Here is a 20,428-nt window from a genome sequence, read left to right on the forward strand (position 1 = left end):
CCGTGAAGCACGGGGATGGCAGCATCATGTTGTGGGGGTGCTTTGCTGCAGGAGTGACTGGTGCACTTCACAAAATAGATGGCATCATGAGGATGGAAAATTATGTGGATATATTGAAGCAACATCTCAAGACATCAGTCAGGAAGTTGAAGCTTGGTCCTAAATGGGTTTTCCAAATGGACACTGACCCCAAGCATACTTCCAAAGTTGTGGCAAAATGGCTTAAGGCCAACAAAGTCAAGGTATTGGAGTGGCCATCACAAAGCCCTGATCTCAATCCCATAGAAAATTTGTTGGCAGAGCTGAAAAAGCGTGTGCGAGCAAGGCGGCCTACAAACCTGGCTCAGTTACCTTTTATTTTATTTATTTTATTTATTTAACCTTTATTTAACCAGGTAGGCAAGTTGAGAACAAGTTCTCATTTACAATTGCGACCTGGCCAAGATAAAGCAAAGCAGTTCGACACAAACAACAACACAGAGTTACACATGGAGTAAAACAAACATACAGTCAATAATACAGTAGAAAAATAAGTCTATATACAATGTGAGCAAATGAGGTGAGATAAGGGAGGTAAAGGCAAAAAAAAGGCCATGGTGGCAAAGTAAATACAATATAGCAAGTAAAACACTGGAATGGTTGGTTTGCAGTGGAAGAAGGTGCATAGTAGAGATAGAAATAATGGGGTGCAAAGGAGCAAAATAAATAAATACAGTAGGGGGAGAGGTAGTTGTTTGGGCTACATTATAGATGGGGTATGTACAGGTGCAGTAATCTGTGAGCTGCTCTGACAGCTGGTGCTTAAAGCTAGTTACACCGGCTCTGTCAGAGGGAATATGACAACATTTATCCAACTTACTGTGGGAAGCTTGTGGAAGGCTACTCAAAACGTTTGACCAAAGTTAAACAATTTAAAGGCAATGCTACCAAATACTAATTGAGTGTATGTAAACTTATATATATACACAGTACCAGTCAAAAGTTTGGACACCTACTCATTGAAGTTTTTTTATTTTATTTAAATGTAAAACTTTTTTCTACATTGTAGATTAATAGTGAACACAAACTATGAAACTATGTAACCAAAAAAGTGTTAAACCAATTAAAATATATTTATATTTGAGATTCTTCAAATAGCCAGCCATTGCCTTGATGACAGCTTTGCACACTCTTGGTGTTCTCAACCAGCTTCATGAGGTAGTCACCTGGAATGCATTTCAATTAACAAGTGTGCCTTGTTAAAAGTTCATTTTGTGGAATTTATTTCCTTAATGTGTTTTGAGCCAATCAGTTGTATTGTGACAAGGTAGGTGTGGTATACAGAAGATAGCCCTATTTGGTAAAAGACCAAGTCCATATTATGGCAAGAACACCTCAAATAAGCAAAGAGAAATGACAGTCCATCATTACTTTAAGACATGAAGGTCAGTCAATCTGGAAAATTTCAAGAACTTTTAAAGTTTCTTCAAGTGCAGTCACAAAAACCATCAAGCGCTATGATGAAACTGGCTCTCATGAAGACTAAAAGAGCCAGTTACCTCTACTGCAGAGGATAAGTTCATTAGAGTTACCAGCCTCAGAAATTGCAGCCCAAATAAATGCTTCACAGAGTTCAAGTAATAGACACATCTCAACATCAACTGTTCAGGGGAGACCGCGTGAAACAGGTCTTCATGGTCGAATGTTGCAAATAAACCACTACTAAAGGACACCAATAATAAGAAAAGACTTGCTTGGGCCAAGAAACACGAGCAATGGACATTAGACCAATGGAAATCTGTCCTTTGGTCTGATGAGTCCAAATTGGAGATTTTTGATTCCAACCGCTGTGTGTTCGTGAGAGACAGAGTAGGTAAACGGATGATCTCCACATGTGTGGTTCCCACCATAAAGCATAGAGGAAGAGGTGTGATGTTGTGGTGGTGCTTTGTTGGTGACACTGTGATTTATTTAGAATTCAAGGCACACTTAACCAGCATGGCTACCACAGAATTCTGCAGCGATACGCCATCCCATCTGGTTTGCATTTAGTGCCACTATCATTTGTTTTTCAACAGGATAATGACCCAACACACCTCCATGCTATGTAAGGGCTATTTGTCCAAGAAGGAGGGTGATGAGTGCTGCATCAGATGACCTGGCATCCACAATCACCCGACCTCAACCCAATTGAGATGGTTTGGGATGAGTTGGACCGCAGAGTGTAGGAAAAGCAGCCAACAAGTGCTCAGAATATGTGGGAACTCCTTCAAGACTGTTGGAAAAGCATTCTTCATGAAGCTGGTTGAAAGAATGCGAAGAGTTTGTAAAGCTGTCATCAAGACAAAGGGTGGCTACTTTGAAAAATCTAAAATATATTATGATTTGTTTAACACTTTTTTGGTTACTACTTGATTCCATATGTGTAATTTCATAGTTTTGATGTCTTCACTATTATTCTGCAATGTAGAAAATAGTAAAAAATAAAGAAAAACCTTTGAATGAGTAGGTGTGTTCAAACTTTTGTCTGGTACTGTATATATGAGATAGTCTAACAGTAAAATCCATTTTCTTTTTTGTTGAGAAAGCATTGGCCTACCAAGACAAATTGAAGATATAGATATGGTTTTACTGCCATCAAATGTATCTAAAAAAGGAAAAGGTCTGACTGTTGGTGTGCTTGGAGGGGGACACATTGGAAAACAGCTGGTCCAAGTGCTTCTTGAAAAGAATGGCCTAAAACCGTCACAAATCAACATTTCCTCAAGGAGGCCTGAAACTCTAGGTAATTGAAACATGAAAGGAACAAATGGCATGAACTACAAATATAACAATGTATTGAATGTAATATATTTTCATCTTGTAAATAACAGAGGAATTTGTGAAGAGGGGTATCATGTGTTACTTTGACAACCAGCGATTGGTGGCCTGGGCAGATGTGCTGTTCCTCTGTTGTCTTCCCTCTCACCTACCCAAGGTGTGTGCAGAGCTCCAATTCCACCTACCAAAGCACTGCCTGGTGTACAGCTTCCTCTCTGCCGTACCTTTAAACAGGTAAAAACAAATTTAAAAAATCCCCAAAACCCTTGTGTTATTGGCAAGAAATATTACCTGCTATTCAAATCATTGTCCCCAAAAAATGTCCTCAAACTCATATCTTTGTATAACTCCATCAACACCCGCTGGATTTTATATTATGTTGTGTTTTTTAAAGATTGGCACAGCTTCTTGGTCACAGCTTCATTCTCAAACCACAGTATGAGTTTGTGGCTTGTGACTCTGTCAACATGTGGCTTTTCCGAGGTCATGTGACCACGGCGTTGAAAGACCCAGAAGTAATAGATGCATCCTGTCCTCTTGCCATGAGAGGTAGGTCATTTTTTGGTGTGAACACTTACTGCATATTTACTGTACGAAATGTAAATGTCTGATGGTATTTTGAGACATACAAGATAAGATATCTGATACATTTTCATATTTAGGTGGCCTCTGTCTGGATCCAAAGTGGCTGTTTGGGTTGTTGTACAGTCTCTTGAACATGTGCACTGCGGCAAATGTGGGATCCACTGAAGCTCTTAGGCTGATCAATGAGCTGTTCCAGTTAAAAGGTCCAGGCACTGTGGCATTCATCCTGAATAATTTTGTCAATTCCTCCTATGCATCTTCCCTGACACCAGATGAGTGAGTTTTCATTTTGCACACATTTTGTACAAAGGGTTTTTCTTATGAGAAAAGTTAACTTACATGTTTAATGTAACCTGTGTTGAAACTCAAACACAGAGGAATAGAAAGACAAACATATACTTTTTTAAACACAAATGATTGATTAGGCTAACTAACCATACTTTTTAATTTGTCTCCCATGTTGTCAAGGTCTTTCCCCTGGATTAATTTAGTTGATGTTCAGTCTAAGGAGACACCATTATCATGCTTCATATCAAGAAATAACAGTATGCAGGGTTGTCTCTCTGCTCTATACAATTCAGTAATGGTGGATCCACTGAAGGGAAAGAAAGAGACAGGAAAACCGAAAATTGGAACTCTGTCTGTCATAACACCAAGTCATTGTAAAAAATCTGTGTGATGTTGATTTACTCTCAAACTGTAACAGAATAAAATAAAGGGATTGAGAATATATTTTTTATCAGATCAATTAATGTACCCTTCAAAATGTATAACAATCTCAGGTTATCATCAGGGCATAGGAATAAGGATGGGGACCATCCACATATCTATCCATCCATCATCAACCAACACCAGGGAATAATTTCTCCACTGCTTTATTCAGTGTTCATCATCATAATCATCAAGCTGTAGACCTAGTTGACGTGGCTTGGTCTGGACACGAAATTATTAAGTTTTCCCCTCAACAAAATCTTAGTATTTTCCCTGAGTGTAATTAACATTTTGACTGTCAGTCACGGTAATATTACTGTAGCCGCAGGTGCGATGTTAATCACATGATGTTAATCACGTCACATGATGTTAATCATGTGATTAACATCGTCAAATTCCGCTAACACTCGTTAAATTACGGAAGTACCAAAATCTGTTATTTTCCCTACGGGGATTTTTCTGCGCAGTCTGAACGGAGTTGACATAACGTTAGCTACATTTCCGGAGAAACCCTTGAAACTAACCAAGCAGGAATCCAACAAATCATTATCACATGATTATCTGAGGTAGGTTTTTTATTTATTTATTAAAAACTTGTTGACAAGTGACAATGTGTCAAAGAATGTCAGAAGATCATCCGACCAGCTAACTAGCAATTTTCAAGAAAGCTATACTAGCTAGTTAGCTAGCATACGTCCAGCTCAGCAGGGTGCAGACATTGCTCCGCAGCTTGCAACTAGCAACCAAATTGGTTACAAATGTTGAAATTATGTGACCAAACAGATAGCTAGCAATGTAACTTTGTAACCAGGCGCGCATCAGTCGGATTTTGACGTTAGCTAGGCAGCATCGTATTAGTGGAAACCGTTCTCAGGGCAGACCTGGTTGTAACTATATGTTCCGAGTCGCGTCGGGGACAATTTTAGCTAACGCTTTTCCTAAACTTAACCTAATTATCATAACCTGCTGTGTATGTTATCCTGTTACGAAAAGTCACTTCTGTTGGTCAAAACCGGCAGACACGCCCAGTATTTGTTTTTCTTTGATGCATGAACTGAATGCTTTCCAGACATTCTCCTCTAATATGATGGTAACCCGCATTTTAGTGCTGAAGACAGGTATGTGCAATAGGGAGGAGGGAATACAGTACGCGATTTAGGGTGCTTTCCTAAATTCTATGTGGAATACAAGGGTGGGATCAATGTGCCCTCCGCGTTCGCAAATTAACTGGTTAGCTTGCTAGCTACTTCCAGACACATGAGAGAACACATCACTCTGACCATTTTACTCGCCCTAGCAGAGCTGGTTATTCAGAGCGTTGGTGACTAACTGCTACTGGAAACATTTTAATGACGCATTTTTTTGCCTATGTTTACTGACACCGGACATATTCAACGGATGTTGAGCGTTCGTAAATTCGTCAGTTATTCTGCGCTCTGACACACAGACGAGAGCTCTGAAAAGTGAAGATAGCCAGAGTGAATTTACGAACACACCCCTAGAGCGAGACTGAAAAGTGTTTATGCATTCATTTTAGCGATGGAGAAATTAGAGGCTACGTCGGAGCTTCAATCCAGATTGACAGCGTTGTCCGTTTCCTCTTTCCCTGGGATAACGTCGAAAAACTGGGAGACCAATCCTCTAGACAGGTAACTCACCTGTTGCTGATATACCTACTCTGATATTTAGCTTTTTAGCTACAGAACTTCATTCCTGAAACATGTGACATACCTAAATGCAATTTAAATACATTACAAAAATGTTGAATATTTGTAATGCATTTCGAGTTTTTTTATGTATGCCTCACAAAGCACAATTGTATTGCATGTTGAATTGTGATTAAACGTTTTATTAGAATGGTCATCTGTCTGTGTACAGGCTCCAGAGCACAGATCTCTCAAATAACTCCAACCACCCAATAAGCAACCCTGATATGGATGTAAGGAATGACACAGAGGGGTTCAACCAGCCAGCTGAGGTAAACATCATGTCTGCCTAAAAAATGACATGGCTATGAAATTAATTGGCAATAATGAATATACTGCAAGCACCTACAGACTTGTTGCATGTGTGTGTTTTCAGGTTAATCAGGAGGCTCCTGGTGGGCAGCAGGCCATGGGGGGAGATGTTGAGGAGAACAGCCGAAGTGGGAATAGTCAAAACCCTGGAGAGAGAAAAGGTGACACACTAGTGTTTCACAACTCCTGACACTTAAGATAACTCATATCTTTCATCCATGTTCTGGAGTCTGATGTTTGTATTGCAACTTACTGATAAAATAATGATCATGCTGAAAATGTACATTTGACAAAGCATCTCTAATTGTGTGATACTCCACTATCACACACATTTTGAACACTGCTCAGGTTTGGTTCACATGTTGTCCTCACATATAGTCTATGGTTGTTGCTCTAGTCCAAATGCCCCCGCTAAAGCCTCCTTCCACGTGGACGTCCATGGCAATGAAGGAGCTTAAGGCCAAGCTGCGACTGGAGAAGGACAGTGTGGTGGCAGTGTACAGAGGAGACATTATGACAGTACATGTGCCAACTGTCCCTGAGGGAAAGCGGGTGTGCTGGGAGTTTGCCACAGATAGCTATGACATAGGCTTTGGAATCTACTTTGACTGGACCCCTGTTACCAGCCGGGCCATCACGGTCCACATCAGCGAATCCAGTGATGATGAAGATGAGGAAGATGAGCTAGAAGGTCAGTAAGCATCTCCCCTTTTGGCTAGAAATTGTTTAGTTACCAACACATTTTTTTATATTTCATAATCTGAAAGTCTTGGCAATGTCTTTGATGATAACTGATCTCAGATCTGTAATTTATCTAGTTGAGGTTGTTGTCTTGAAGACTATTTGTTGACTCCTGCAGGACCTGTCAACACAGGGGATGTTGAGAAGGGGTCCAAATCATTGGCCAACTCCAACCTAGGGGAAATCTTACCTGTGTATCGTCAGGACAGTCACATGGCAGTGCAAGGTGGCAGTCATGAGTATCCAGGCGAGGGCACTTACCTTCTGAAGTTTGATAACTCCTACTCACTATGGCGAAATAAGACTCTGTACTATAGGGTGTATTACAGTGCCTGAGGATCCAGTCCACTATTGCATATGAATGTATGACTTCGCTTCAAATAATTATGATATCTATTTTTGATTCCATAGAATAATTTAGGGTTAATTATAGGTGCATATATTTTTTATCACAATCAGCTGGTGTTGCTCGCTCTAAGGCTACATTTAAAATCTGAGAGGACCAGAGAATTATGTGTTTTACTTACTTTTTCATGTGTTTTACTGTGTTTATAGAGCAATATTTTATGAAGCTTTTGTGTTTGTGCCATGTTCTGGTGTGTTTAAAAGTTTTGTGCAGTGAGTTAAGGCAAATTGCCCATATTTTCAAGATATATATTCTATATATATAGTATAGATTTTATTCAGACACAATTTCAGTGGTGGCAGCAATCAGGGAACACTGATAGAAAGAGGATTTGCTCGGTCAAAAGCATAAACAGGAGAGGTGCTCCATAGAACTGGGAGGTTTTCTTTTTGTGTCTACACATTGTTTGATATCATATAATGTTGGTGTGTACTTCATGTATGTCAATTTTTTGCCAAACAGTTTTTTTTTTTTTTGTCACCTTGAATTGTATAATGATCCCAATGCAGTATCTTAAACAATATTCCTGTACAACAATTCCATTATTTTTCTGCATATTGTGATTGGAATGAGTAATTATGTTAATGAAAGTGTATTGGAGGTTTTTCTGAGTCCAATCCTAAAGCAAATGGTTACCGCCTGTCTTATTGACAAATAAAAGCCCTCCCTAGCACAAAAGGTTATTTTATGTAAAATTGATTTAATATTTACATTGCCAAAGCCCTATTTAGTTAGCAGGTTGTCAGGCGATGGGTTAATCTTGGTGGACAATCACATGAGACTATTGTAGATAGAGAAATATTTTGAATCTGTTAGTATGTGTGACTTGGATTGTCCCTTTTTTAGAGTGAAATGTTATGTACCAATCTCTGTAACGGAAGATCATTTTGAGTGTTTCTGTGTTGTGCATATGTGTTGTAGCGCTGTATGCACCTAATCATGTTCTAAATTTGATTATAGCCGCCAACACGTAATTTCCAAAAATGTTTGTACCTCATCCGTCTGTGTTGTGCATGTTTCCAAAGATAATGAATTGTGCTGCTAAAATATAAGGCAACTGAAAATAAGTTTCAGCTTTGTATTATACAGTATGTGTTTCTGTTATAAGTTTTCACAATAAAGAGTCTCATTTGCATTACAGTATGTTACATTTCTACAGCTCTGCCTCATTTGTGTCATGGTACTATGAAGTAGCCAAGTATAGAGAGCTTGGTCTCAGCCAATTATATTGATCAAAGCTTTTGGGGTGCATATGTTTGTTACAGTAATGGCTGGCTTTATGTGAAAGCATTGGTGTATACCTAAGTGCAACAACCCTCTGAACTGAAAGCATATGCACTACATGACCAAAAGTATGTGGACACTTCGAACATCTCATTCCAAAATTATCGGCATTAATATGGAGTTGGTCCCCCCCTTTTGCTGCTATAACAGCCTCCACTCTTCTGTGAAGGCTTTCCACTAGTTGTTGGAACATTGCTGCGGGGACTTGCTTCCATTCAGCCACAAGAGCATTAGTGAGGTTGGGCACTGATTTTGGGTGAGTAGGCCTGCTCGCAGTCGGTGTTCCAATTCATCCCAAAGGTGTTCGATTGGGTTGAGTTCATAGCTCTGTGCAGGCCAGTCAAGTTCTTCCATACCAATCTCAACAAACCATTTCTGTATGGACCTCGCTCCTAAAAACCAATGAGGAGATGGGAGAGGCGGGACTTGTAAGCGTGTCAAGCATCACAAATAGAACAAAGTTCTATTTTAGTGCCTGGCTACGCAGATGCTTGTTGACGTGTGTGAGCAGTGTGGGTACAATGATTGAATAACATGTATGTGTACATTTATTTTGCAACGCTCGTGCGAGCAGTGTACATGCTGACCAGACTGTGCGCATGTTGATTTTGTCCACCCACACCAGACACGATAAGGACACGCAGGTTGAAATATCAAAACGAACTCTGAACCAACTATATTAATTTGGGGACAGGTTGAAAAGCATTAAACATTTATGGCAATTTTGCTAGCTAGCTTGCTGCTGCTAGCAAATTTGTCCTGGGATATAAACATTGGGTTGTTATTTTACCTGAAATAAACAAGGTCCTCTACTCTGACAATTAATCCACAGATAATGGTAAACTGAGTATGTTTCTAGTAATCTCACTTTCATGCTTCTTCTTTGGACTTTATATGGCGGTTGGCAACTAATTTTGAGGTGCATTACCACTGCCAACTGGAGTGAAGTGTGGACCTAAGTTCATCTTTCAATCACCCACGTGGGTAGAAACTCTTCAAAACCAATGAGGAGATGGGAGAGGCAGGACTTGCAGCGCATCATGTGTCACAAATAGACCCAAGTTCTATTTTAGCGCCTGGCTACCCAAACACTCGTTCAAACGCGCAAGCAGTGGGTGCAATGATTTATGTGTACATTTATTTTGCGACACGAGCGGTGGTCAGCATGCAGGCATAAGCTACAGACAAACACAATTGCATTTTATCAAAGGCAATTTGAATACACAGAAATACCATGATGAGATCCTGAGGTCCATTCTGAGGCCCATTTTTTTTTTTTAAAGGTATCTGTGACCAACGGATGCATATCTGTATTCCCAGTCATGCAAAATCCATAGATTAGGGCCTAATACATTTATTAAATTGATTTCCTCATAGGAACTGTGACTCAGTAAAATCTTTCAAATTGTTCCATGTTACTTTTATTTTGTTCAGCATATATTGAAAATGTATAGAATGACAAGCTGGAGACCATATCTCACAAACAGTGAGCAAAATCTTCCCATACACTCCACTCCTCCATTTCTCTGTTGCCTCTTGGACAAGGTCAGCATTCCAATCTCCCTCCCAAGTAATACACCTTCAAAACAGGCAATATAGACCTTATATTCAGTGGCTTGCAAAAGTATTCACCCCCCTTGGAATATTTCCTATTTTGTAGCCTTACAACCTGGAATTAAAATAGATTTTGGGGGGGTTTGTATCATTTGATTTACACAATATTTGCTAAATATTTTTTATTGTGAAACAAACAAGGAATAAGACAAAAAAAAACAGAAAACTTGAACTTGCATAACTCTTCATCGCCCCCAAACTCAATACTCTGTAGAGCCACCTTTTGCAACAATTACAGCTACAAGTGTCTTGGGGTATGTCTCTATAAGCTTGGCACATCTAGCCACTGGGATTTTTACCCATTCTTCAAAACTGCTCCAGCTCCTTCAAGTTGGATGGGTTCCGGTGGTGTACAGCTATCTTTAAGTCATACCACAGATTCTCAATTGATTGAGGTCTGGGCTTTGACTAGGCCATTTCAAGACATTAAAATGTTTCCCCTTAAACCATGCTTAGGGTCATTGTCTTGCTGGAAGGTGAACCTCCGTCCCAATCTCAAATCTCTGGAAGACTGAAACAGGTTTCCCTCAAGAATTTCCCTGTATTTAGCGCCATCCATTTCCTTCAATTCTGACCAGTTTCCCAGTCCCTGCTGATGGCAAGCATCGCCACAGCATGATGTTGCCACCACCATACTTCACCTTGGGGATGGTGTTCTCGGGCTGATGAGTTTGTGCCAGACATAACATTTTCCTTGATGATCAAAAAGCTACATTTTAGTCTCATCTGACCAGAGTACCCTCTTCCATATGTTTGGGGGTCTCTGCCTTTTGGGGAACACCAAACTTGTTTGCTTATTTTTTTCTTTAAGCAATGACTTTTTTCTGGCCACTCTTCCGTAAGCACCGCTCTGTGGAGTGTACGGCTTAAAGTGGTCCTATGGACAGATACTCCAATCTCCGCTGTGGAGCTTTGCAGCTCCTTCAGGGTTATCTTTGATCTCTTTGTTTCCTCCCTGATTAATGCCTTCCTTGCCTGGTCCATGAGTTTTGGTGGGCGGCCCTCTCTTGGCAGGTTTGTTGTGGTGCCATATTCTTTACATTTTTTAATAATGGAATTAATGGTGCTCCGTGGGATGTTCAAAGTTTCTGATATTTTTTTATAACCCAACCCTGATCTGTACTTCTCCACAACTTTGTCCCTGACCTGTTTGGAGCACTTCCAGATATGTAAACGTTAAGTGACTAAGATACCGTAGAATAGTTTAGAAAACAGTATATACATATGAGATGAGTAATGCAAGATATGCAAACATTATTAAAGTGACTAGTGTTCGATTCCTTAAAGTGGCCAGTTATTTATAGCCTATGCCTATAGGCAGCAGCCTCTAATGTGCTAGTGATGGCTGTTTAACAGTCTGATGGCCTTAATATAGAAGCTGTTTTTCAGTCTATCGGTCCCAGCTTTGATGCACCTGTATTGACGTCGCCTTCTGGATGATAGCGGGGTGAACAGGCAGTGGCTCGGGTGGTTGATGTCCTTGATGATCTTTTTGACCTTCCTGTGACATCGGGTGCTGTAGTTGTCCTGGAGGGCGGGTAGTTTGCTCCCGGTAATGCGTTGCACACTACCCTCTGGAGAGCATTGCGGTTGCGGGCGGTGCAGTTGCCGTACCAGGCGGTGATACAGCCCGACAGGATGCTTTCAATTGTGCATCTGGAAAAGTTTGTGAGGGTTTTAAGTAACAAGCCAAATTTCTTTAGCCTCCTGAGGTTGAAGAGGCTCTGTTGCACCTTCTTCACCACACTGTCTGTGTGGGTGGTCCATTTCAGTTTGTCAGTGATGTGTATGCCAAGGAACTTGAAGCTTTTCACCTTCTCCACTGCGGTCCCATCGATGTAGATAGGGGGGTGCACTCTCTGCTGTTTCCTGAAGTCCACGATCATCTTCTTTATTTTGTTGACGTTGAGTGAGAGATTGTTTTGCAGGCACCACACTCCCAGAGCCCTCACCTCCTCCGTGTAGGCTGTCTCCTCATCGTTGGTAATCAAGCCTACTACTGTTGTGTCGTCTGCAAACTTGATGATTGAGTTGGAGGCATGCTTGTCCACAAAGTCATGGGTGAACAGGGAGTACAGGAGGGGGCTGAGCACACACCCTTGTGGGGCCTCAGTGTTGAGGATCAGCGGAGTGGAGGTGATGTTTCCTACTTTCACCACCTGGGGGCGGCCCGTCAGGAAGTCCATGACCCAGTTGCACAGGGCGGGGTTCAGGCCCAGGGCTTCAAGCTTAATGATGATTTTGGAGTGTACTATGGTGTTGAATGCTGGGCTAAAGTCATTAAACAGCGTTCTTACATAGGTATTCCTCTTGTCCAGATGGGTTAACCCAATATAGGACCTCGGATTAATTCAGAGGTCTAATATTGGGTAAGACACCGAAAACATTTCTGCTGTGAACTGCAAGGATAAAGATTGGGAATAATGTTAGCTGAAATTGGGGGTTTGCTGCATGCCCACAAAAAAAATGAAACAACCAAAAACCTGATAGCTACTTGAAAAACTGAAGGGGTGACTCGCAAAAGGACCAGAGGACAAAAAAGGTTTGGCGTACCATCTTTTATCCACAAAAAAACTCCAGATTGTCCCAATTGCACCAGGCCAAATTCTCTGGCTACAGCTCTGGTGGGCATTCCTGTAGTCAGCATTCCAATTGAATGCTCCCTCAACTTGACACATCTGTGGCATTGTGTTGTGTGACAAAACTGCACATTTTAGAGTGGCCTTTTATTGTCCCCAGCACAAGGTGCACCTGTAATGATCATGCTGTTTAATGCCACACCTGTCAGCTCGATGGATTATCTTGGCAAAGGAGAAATGCTCACTAACAGGGATGTAAACTAATTTGTGCACAACATTTTAGAGAAATAAGCTTTTTGTGCATATGGAACATTTCTGGGATCTTTTCTTTCCGCTCATAAAACATGTTGCATTTATATTTTTGTTCAGTTTTGTTATTGTGACACCTGTCACATTATGAATTAAACACTGACCAGGTACTTCATTCCTCTTGGCAGGTATGTGGAATGATAAAAACAGTACCTACATAATGTACCAGTATCTTCAATTCTTTCCTAAAAAAGAATGAAGCCAGTTTCATCAGCAATACTCAGCTTGTACCAAGAAAACACTCCAGCCCAGTCGAGCACAACAGCCATTTCTCCCATACTCTACTCAACACCTCTGGGAGTCAGAGGGTGAGTTACAGGGGTTCCAAAGGCAGGGGTTTCTACTAGTTTGCTATGGATTTATCGAGACCTGTCACTACTTTTGATTTTCTGTGGCATTTATCCTTATAGGGGTCTACATTGTCAATCAATCAATCAAATGTATTTTTAAAAGCCCTTTTTACATCAGCCGATGTTACAAAGTGCTATACAGAAACCCAGCCTAAAACCTCAAACAGCAAGCAATGCAGATGTAGAAGCACGGTGGCTAGGAAAAACTCCCTAGAAAGGCAGAAACCTAGGAAGAAACCTAGAGAGGAACCAGGCTCTGAGGGGTGGCCAGTCCTCTTCTGGCTGTGCCGGGTGGAGATTATAACAGAACATGGCCAAGATGTTCAAACATTTATAGATGACCAGCAGGGTCAAATGATAATAATCACAGTGGTTGTAGAGGGTGCAACAGGTCAGCACCTCAGGAGTAAATGTCAGTTGGCTTTTCATAGCCGATCATTCAGAGTTAGAGACAGCAGGTGCGGTAGAGAGAGAGAGTCGAAAACAACAGGTCCGGGACAAGGTAGCACATCTGGTGAACAGGTCAGAGTTCAATAGCTGCAGGCAGAACAGTTGAAACTGGAGCAGCAGCACGACCAGGTGGACTGGGAACAGCAAGGAGTCATCAGGTCAGGTAGTCCTGAGGCATGGTCCTAGGGCTCAGGTCCTCCGAGAGAAGAGAGAGCGAGAGAGATTTAGAGGGAGCATACTTAAATTCACACAGGACACCGGATAAGACAGAGGAAATACAGATATAACAGATTGACCCTAGCCCCCAACACATAAACATAGACCCTAGCCCCCCGACACATAAACTATTGCAGAATAGACAGGAGGGGTCGGGAGACACTGTGGCCCCGTCCGACGATACCCCCGGACAGGGCCAACCAGGCAGGCTATAACCCCACCCACTTTGCCAAAGCACAGCCCCCACACCATTAGAGGGATATCTTCAAACCACCAACTTACTACCCTGAGACAAGGCCGAGTATAGCCCACGAAGATCTCCCCCACGGCACGAACCGGAGGGGGGCGCCAACCCGAACAGGAAGATCATGTCAGTGACGCACCCCTCCTAGGGACGGCATGGTAATTAAATGAAACAGGATACTAAAGTGTATGTATGATTCACTCTTTGCAGATTACCACCCCCAACTCCTCACATCTAGGAGACAGCATTTGCTAAGCCTAGCTCAAAGCTGACAAGACAGAAATCAATCTCTTTACCTGAGGGTGCTGCAGCACCCCCTGATAAATCACAATTAAAATATAATTAATATACAGTACCAGTCAAAAGTTTGGACACATCTACTCATTCCAGGGCTTTTCTTTAATTTGACTATTTTCTACATTGTAGAATAATAGTGAAGACATCAAAACTCTGAAATAACACATGGAATCATGTAGTAACCAAAAAAGTGTTAAACAAATCAAAATATATTTTATATTTGAGATTCTTCAAAGTAGCCACCCTTTGCCTTGATGACAGCTTTGCACACTCTTGGCATTCTCTCAACCAGCTTCATGAGGTAGTCACCTGGAATACATTTCAGTAAACCGGTGTGTCTTAAAAGTTAATTTGTGGAATTTCTTTTCTTCTTAACCTGTTTGGCGTGCAAGCCCGACGTCGGTACATTTATGACAACAGCCACTTCAAGTGCAGGGCGCGAAATTCAAAAGATTTTTTTTTTAAATATTTAACTTTCACACATTAACAAGTCCAATACAGCATATGAAAGGTACACATCTCGTGAATCCAGCCAACATGTCCGATTTTTAAAATGTTTTACAGGGAAGACAAAATATGTAAATCTATTAGCTAACCACGTTAGCAAAAGACTCCACTTTTATTACTCCATCAGTTTTTGACTCCATCAGTAGCTATCACAAATTCGACCAAATAAAGATATAAATAGCCACTAACCAAGAAACAACCTCATCAGATGACAGTCTGATAACATATTTATTGTATAGCATATGTTTTTTTCGAAAAATGTGCATATTTCAGGTATAAATCATAGTTTACATTGCAGCTACAGTCAGAAATGCACCGAAAGCAGAAAGACAAATTACAGACACCAACGCCAAATAACTAAATACTCATCATAAAACATTTCTGAAAAATACATAGTGTACAGCAATTGAAAGACAGGCATCTTGTGATTCCAGACAATATTTCCGATTTATCAAGTGTTTTACAGCGAAAACACAATATAGCGCTATATTAGCGTAGCCACAATAGCCAGAAACACTTGGGCGCCGACGACCAGTTCACATGCACGACAGATATTAGAAATAGCATCATAAAATGTTTCTTACTTTTGGTGATCTTCCGTCAGAATGTTGGACAAGGTGTCCTTTGTCCAGAACAGTCGTTGTTTGGATCTGGAACGGCAAATTTCCCTCTTGATTTAGCATGGGCACTTGCCAAGTGGCACGGATCTCTCCAACGTCAATAAAGTCAGAGAACGGAACACGGCAAAACTCCCGAAAAAATTTCAATAATCTGATTAAACTGTATTGAAAAAACATACTTTACGATGATATGGTCACTTGTATCAAATAAAATCTAAACCGGAAATGTTAGTCTTCCATAACGACAGCTAAACAGAAGGCAAATCCATGTCCTCTTTCGCGCGCTCCAGAAACAGGAAATGGACGGTCACGTCATACAAAGAGCTTTAATTCCACCTCAGACCAAGATAGACACGAAATTTCTTCTCTCATCGCCTCTTGACAACCAGGGGAAGGTGTATGAAGTGTACGTAGACTCTTACGTTCATTGCCCATGTATAGGCATGAAGTTGAACAGAGCATCGATTTCTGACATTCCACTTCCTGGTCAGGAAATGTGCTGCAGAAGGAGTTCTGTTTCACTCAGAGAAATAATTCAAACGGTTTTAGAAACTAGAGAGTGTGTTCTATCCAATAGTAATAATAATATGCATATTGTACGAGCAAGAATTGAGTACGAGGCCGTTTGAAATGGGCACGATTTAACTGGCTACTCAATACTGCCCCTTGCAGCCATAAGAAGTTAATGTGTTTGAGCCAATCCGTTGTGTTGTGACATAGTAGGGGTGGTATACAGAAGATAGCCCTATTTGGTAAAAGAACAAGTCCATATTATGGCAAGAACAGCTCAAATAAGCAAAGAGAAACAACAGTCCATCATTACTTTAAGACATTAAGGTCAGTCAATCCGGACAATTTCAAGAACTTTGAAAGTGCAGTCGCAAAAACCAACAAGCGGTAGGATGAAACTGGCTCTCATGAGGACCACCACTGGGAGGGAAGACCCAGAGTTACCTCTGCTGCAGAGGATAACTTCATTAGTTACCAGCCTCTGAAATTGCAGCCCAAATAAATGCTTCACAGAGTTCAAGTAACAGACACATCTCAACATCAACTGTTCAGAGACTGTTTGAATCAGGCCATTGTCAAATTGCTGCAAAGAAACGACTACTAAAGGACACTAATAATAAGAAGAGACTTGCTTGGGCCAAGAAACACGAGCAATGGACATTAGACCGGTGGAAATCTGTTCTTTGGTCTGATGAGTCCAAATTGGAGATTTTTGGTTCCATCCACCGTGTTTTTGTGAGACACAGAGTAGGTGAATGGATGAACTCGACATGTGTGGTTCCCACTGTGATGCATGGAGAAAGAGGTGTGATGGTGTGGGGGTGCTTTGCTGGTGAACCTGTCTGATTTATTTCAAATTCAAGGCACACTTAACCAGCATGGCTACCACAGCATTCTGCCGCTATACGCCATCCTATCTGGTTTGCACTTAGTGGGACTATCATTTGTTTTTCAACAGGACGCAGGACACATTGGTGAGTAACATCTCTTTTCAACAGCCTCCAGGCTGTGTAAGGGCAATTTGACCAAGAAGGAGAGTGATGGAGTGTTGCATCAGATGACCTGGCCTCCACAATCACCCAACCTCAACCCAATTGAGATGGTTTGGGATGAGTTGGACCACAGAGTGAAGGAAAAGCAGCCAACAAGTGCTCAGCATATGTGGGAACTCCTTCAAGACTGTTGGAAAAGCATTCCAGGTGAAGCTGGTTGAGAGAATGCCAAGAGTGTGTAAAGCTGTCATCATGGCAAAGGGTGGCTACTTTGAAGATTCTAAAATATATTTTGATTTGTTTAACACTTTTTGGGTTACTACATGATTCCATGTGTTATTCTACAGTGTAGAAAATAGTAAAAATAAAGAAAAACCTGTGAATAAGTAGGTGTCCAATCTTTTGACTGGTACTGTATATAACAAAAAAACAATACAATTAAACAAATCACACCAAATTGGTGCACTAGGCATTTATTATTCCTGTATGAGTGGAGAAAAATACTAATCAGCAGACTGTCGACAGCACCCAAAACATCTTCCCACGGCCATGAAGTAGGGGAGAGAAATTGCACCTGTGCGTTTATCTTCATGGTATTTGACAAATAAGACCCCCAGACGGATAGTGATTGGGAAGGGGTCGCTTCGGATGGACCCCTGAAGCTGTTATTACCCCTCAGAAGGACACTGCTTAAGCATCTAGTGTCAGGCGGTGGGTGTAGCTGGTGCATGAAGTCAGGCGCAGGAGAACAGCGATGAGTGAACAACGCACTTTACTTAAAAAAAATAGCACAAGTAACAGTACCAATGTGCGAACAATAACGGTTGCCACAAAACACGGGTGAAAACAGCACCCAGACAAAACCAGCCTGAAACGTACCGACCTCAACAAATAACAATCACACACAAAGACATGGTGGAAACAGAGGGTGAAATACATGACCAGTAATTGGGAAATGAAAACCAGGTGTGTGTGAAAACGAGACAAAACAAATTGAAAATTAAAAATGGATCGGTGATGGTTAGAAGACCGGCAACGTCGACCGGCAACGCCGAACACCGCCCGAACAAGGAGAGACATCGACTTCGGCAGAAGTCGTGACATCTAGTCCCATGAAAAGGAAACTATCTAGAGAGAACAGTGTTGTGGAGAAGACTGGAATGATGAAGACAAATTGCAGAGACGGTCAGAATTCTCAATCAAATAAGTAATTTATTTCAAATGCCAGATATTATATTGTATATAAAACATTAAGGATATTTTATTTTCAGTTTGTCCATCAAAGCGCTGAAGCCAAAACATGTGTCTGAGTGATCCCGAGATGGTCATTGTCATTGGAGGAGCGTATGACCAAACCCGCTGTGAGGACTCCCTATGGAAAATGGAAATAGGTGAGATGAGTCGACTGTTTCCTAATATTGATAACTTGTATAAAACAATTGGGACAGATTTTGTCCTGTGCCATCTTATTAAAATGCCCTATTTTCTCCCGTGCCATCCAAGCTGCTGTCCTGGAGACAAGGCCTACAGTAACGCTCTGTACATTTTTAACCCAGAGTTTGAGCTCTGGTACCAAACCATTGTGGAGGGATCTGACCTCTACCTAGGATTGGGTCAATGTTCCTTGATTATATTTCTGTAGAGGCATTGGGCTATTACAATACTTTGCTTAATGTATTTAACCATTACAGGACGACAGTGTTTAAACAAACACATTTTATGTTTACTTTTTTGTCCAACCGGTTGCTCATTTTTGGTGGCAGGAAGACTGCAACCTACCTGAACAACCTCAACATTTTGCATCTCGGTAAGGCTGTGACAAAGAGTGGTGATTTGGATTACTCTACACAAAGCTAGTTACAACTTAATCTTCAAATGCAATTTTCTTTATTTTAGCAAAAGGCTTTTTGGAGTACACAGCTGTGAAATATGAGATCATGCCATCACTGCCTCGAGGGTGAGAACATATTTATTCAACCTTGTAATATGTAAACGCAATGCCTATCTGATTTTCTTCATCTTTTGGATATCTAGGACATCAACATGTATTTGCTATGAGGAAAAACAATTTCTAAATTGCCACACAGACCAATATTGTGACCATTCTTTTTTAAATGACTGATTTAATTCTATGCCATTTGTTAATCTTATATTTATTACTGTAATCCACAAATGATGTCTAGATTGATGTAGAAATGCCTTTTTACTTTGATAACGTTGCCCTATCTCGTCTGTGTGATCAGATATCATGCAGCACTGCCAGTATCAGACAACAGGATGCTGGTCAGTGGAGGTTCTAGTGCTATTGGTGCCTTGCAGGACATCCATATCTTCAATGTGGGTGAATACACCCTCAACCAGCCCTATCTTGTTTTCAAGAAAGTTAAAATGGTAATCCAGCATCATTCATTTTCAAATTCTATGAATAAAAATCTGTTTTAGGTTCTTTTCAGACACCAGTATGTGGAGTTCAGTGGTATCCCCTCTGCTCTGCGCCAAGCCTCGTGCCGGACACAGCATGATCAACCTGGGAGGTTCTGTCCTCCCAGACACTGTCAAACAGAAGCAGGGCGAGCATACCAACACCCACAGCACTCTGCTGGTGTTTGGGGGCTCAGACTGCGCCGGGATTTTCTTCAATGACACAGTGAAGTGCACAGTGGAGATCTCTGGAGATAAGAGACTGGCCCTTAAGGAGAGACTATAACAGCCTTATGGGGAATAAGAGGGGAAAATTTGACTTTTTATCCCTGTGTCTGGCATACAAATTCTGAATGATATGAGTGAATGTATCATGGGCAGAACTAATACAGGGACTGTTGAGTCCTTTGTATTTGTTCTTCTGTGTAATGGCTCTGTTACATTAGGCTTAGATGTAATTAAGTCTTCAGTAACAGTTTTATTGTGGCCACTGAAGGCTGTAGTCTAGCCTGATTTGCTATTTTCCTGGAGGGGGATTTTGATTGTCAATTATGGTGCAAGTTATGGCTTTTTAATCACACTGTTGTCAGGTGTCTGACATTACATTATGGGTTGTTAACTTTTTTATATTGATTTTTTAAGTGGCATTCTCCCCATCTGAGAAATGGTATAGGCACCAGATCTAACAAACATCTCTCCTGTGTTCTAGATATTTTCTCACCAATGTGTGTTGAAAGCAAAGAACTTTCTATTTCATTTACATTTTTTAAGCATG

General features: G+C 41.1%; 2 protein-coding genes across 2 annotated transcripts; both read left to right on the forward strand.

Annotated features, from left to right (window-relative positions):
- Positions 1 to 1,019: 1,019 nt before the first annotated feature.
- On the forward strand, positions 1,020 to 4,116 carry noxred1 (NADP-dependent oxidoreductase domain containing 1). Its single transcript, XM_055863180.1, has 5 exons — positions 1,020 to 2,764; positions 2,853 to 3,033; positions 3,194 to 3,348; positions 3,462 to 3,660; positions 3,853 to 4,116. The coding sequence occupies exons 1-5, from the start codon at positions 2,602 to 2,604 to the stop codon at positions 4,061 to 4,063; spliced, it is 909 nt and encodes a 302-aa protein (XP_055719155.1). The 5' UTR covers positions 1,020 to 2,601; the 3' UTR covers positions 4,064 to 4,116.
- A 404-nt stretch (positions 4,117 to 4,520) lies between these two features.
- tmed8 (transmembrane p24 trafficking protein 8) lies at positions 4,521 to 8,403 on the forward strand. Its single transcript, XM_055863182.1, has 6 exons — positions 4,521 to 4,661; positions 5,633 to 5,744; positions 5,974 to 6,073; positions 6,178 to 6,274; positions 6,511 to 6,804; positions 6,973 to 8,403. Exons 2-6 carry the CDS (start codon positions 5,635 to 5,637, stop codon positions 7,188 to 7,190), a joined length of 819 nt encoding a protein of 272 aa, XP_055719157.1. The 5' UTR covers positions 4,521 to 4,661; positions 5,633 to 5,634; the 3' UTR covers positions 7,191 to 8,403.
- Positions 8,404 to 20,428: the final 12,025 nt, after the last annotated feature.

This window comes from Salvelinus fontinalis, chromosome 15, assembly GCF_029448725.1.
Source record: "Salvelinus fontinalis isolate EN_2023a chromosome 15, ASM2944872v1, whole genome shotgun sequence".
Taxonomy (NCBI): domain Eukaryota; kingdom Metazoa; phylum Chordata; class Actinopteri; order Salmoniformes; family Salmonidae; genus Salvelinus; species Salvelinus fontinalis.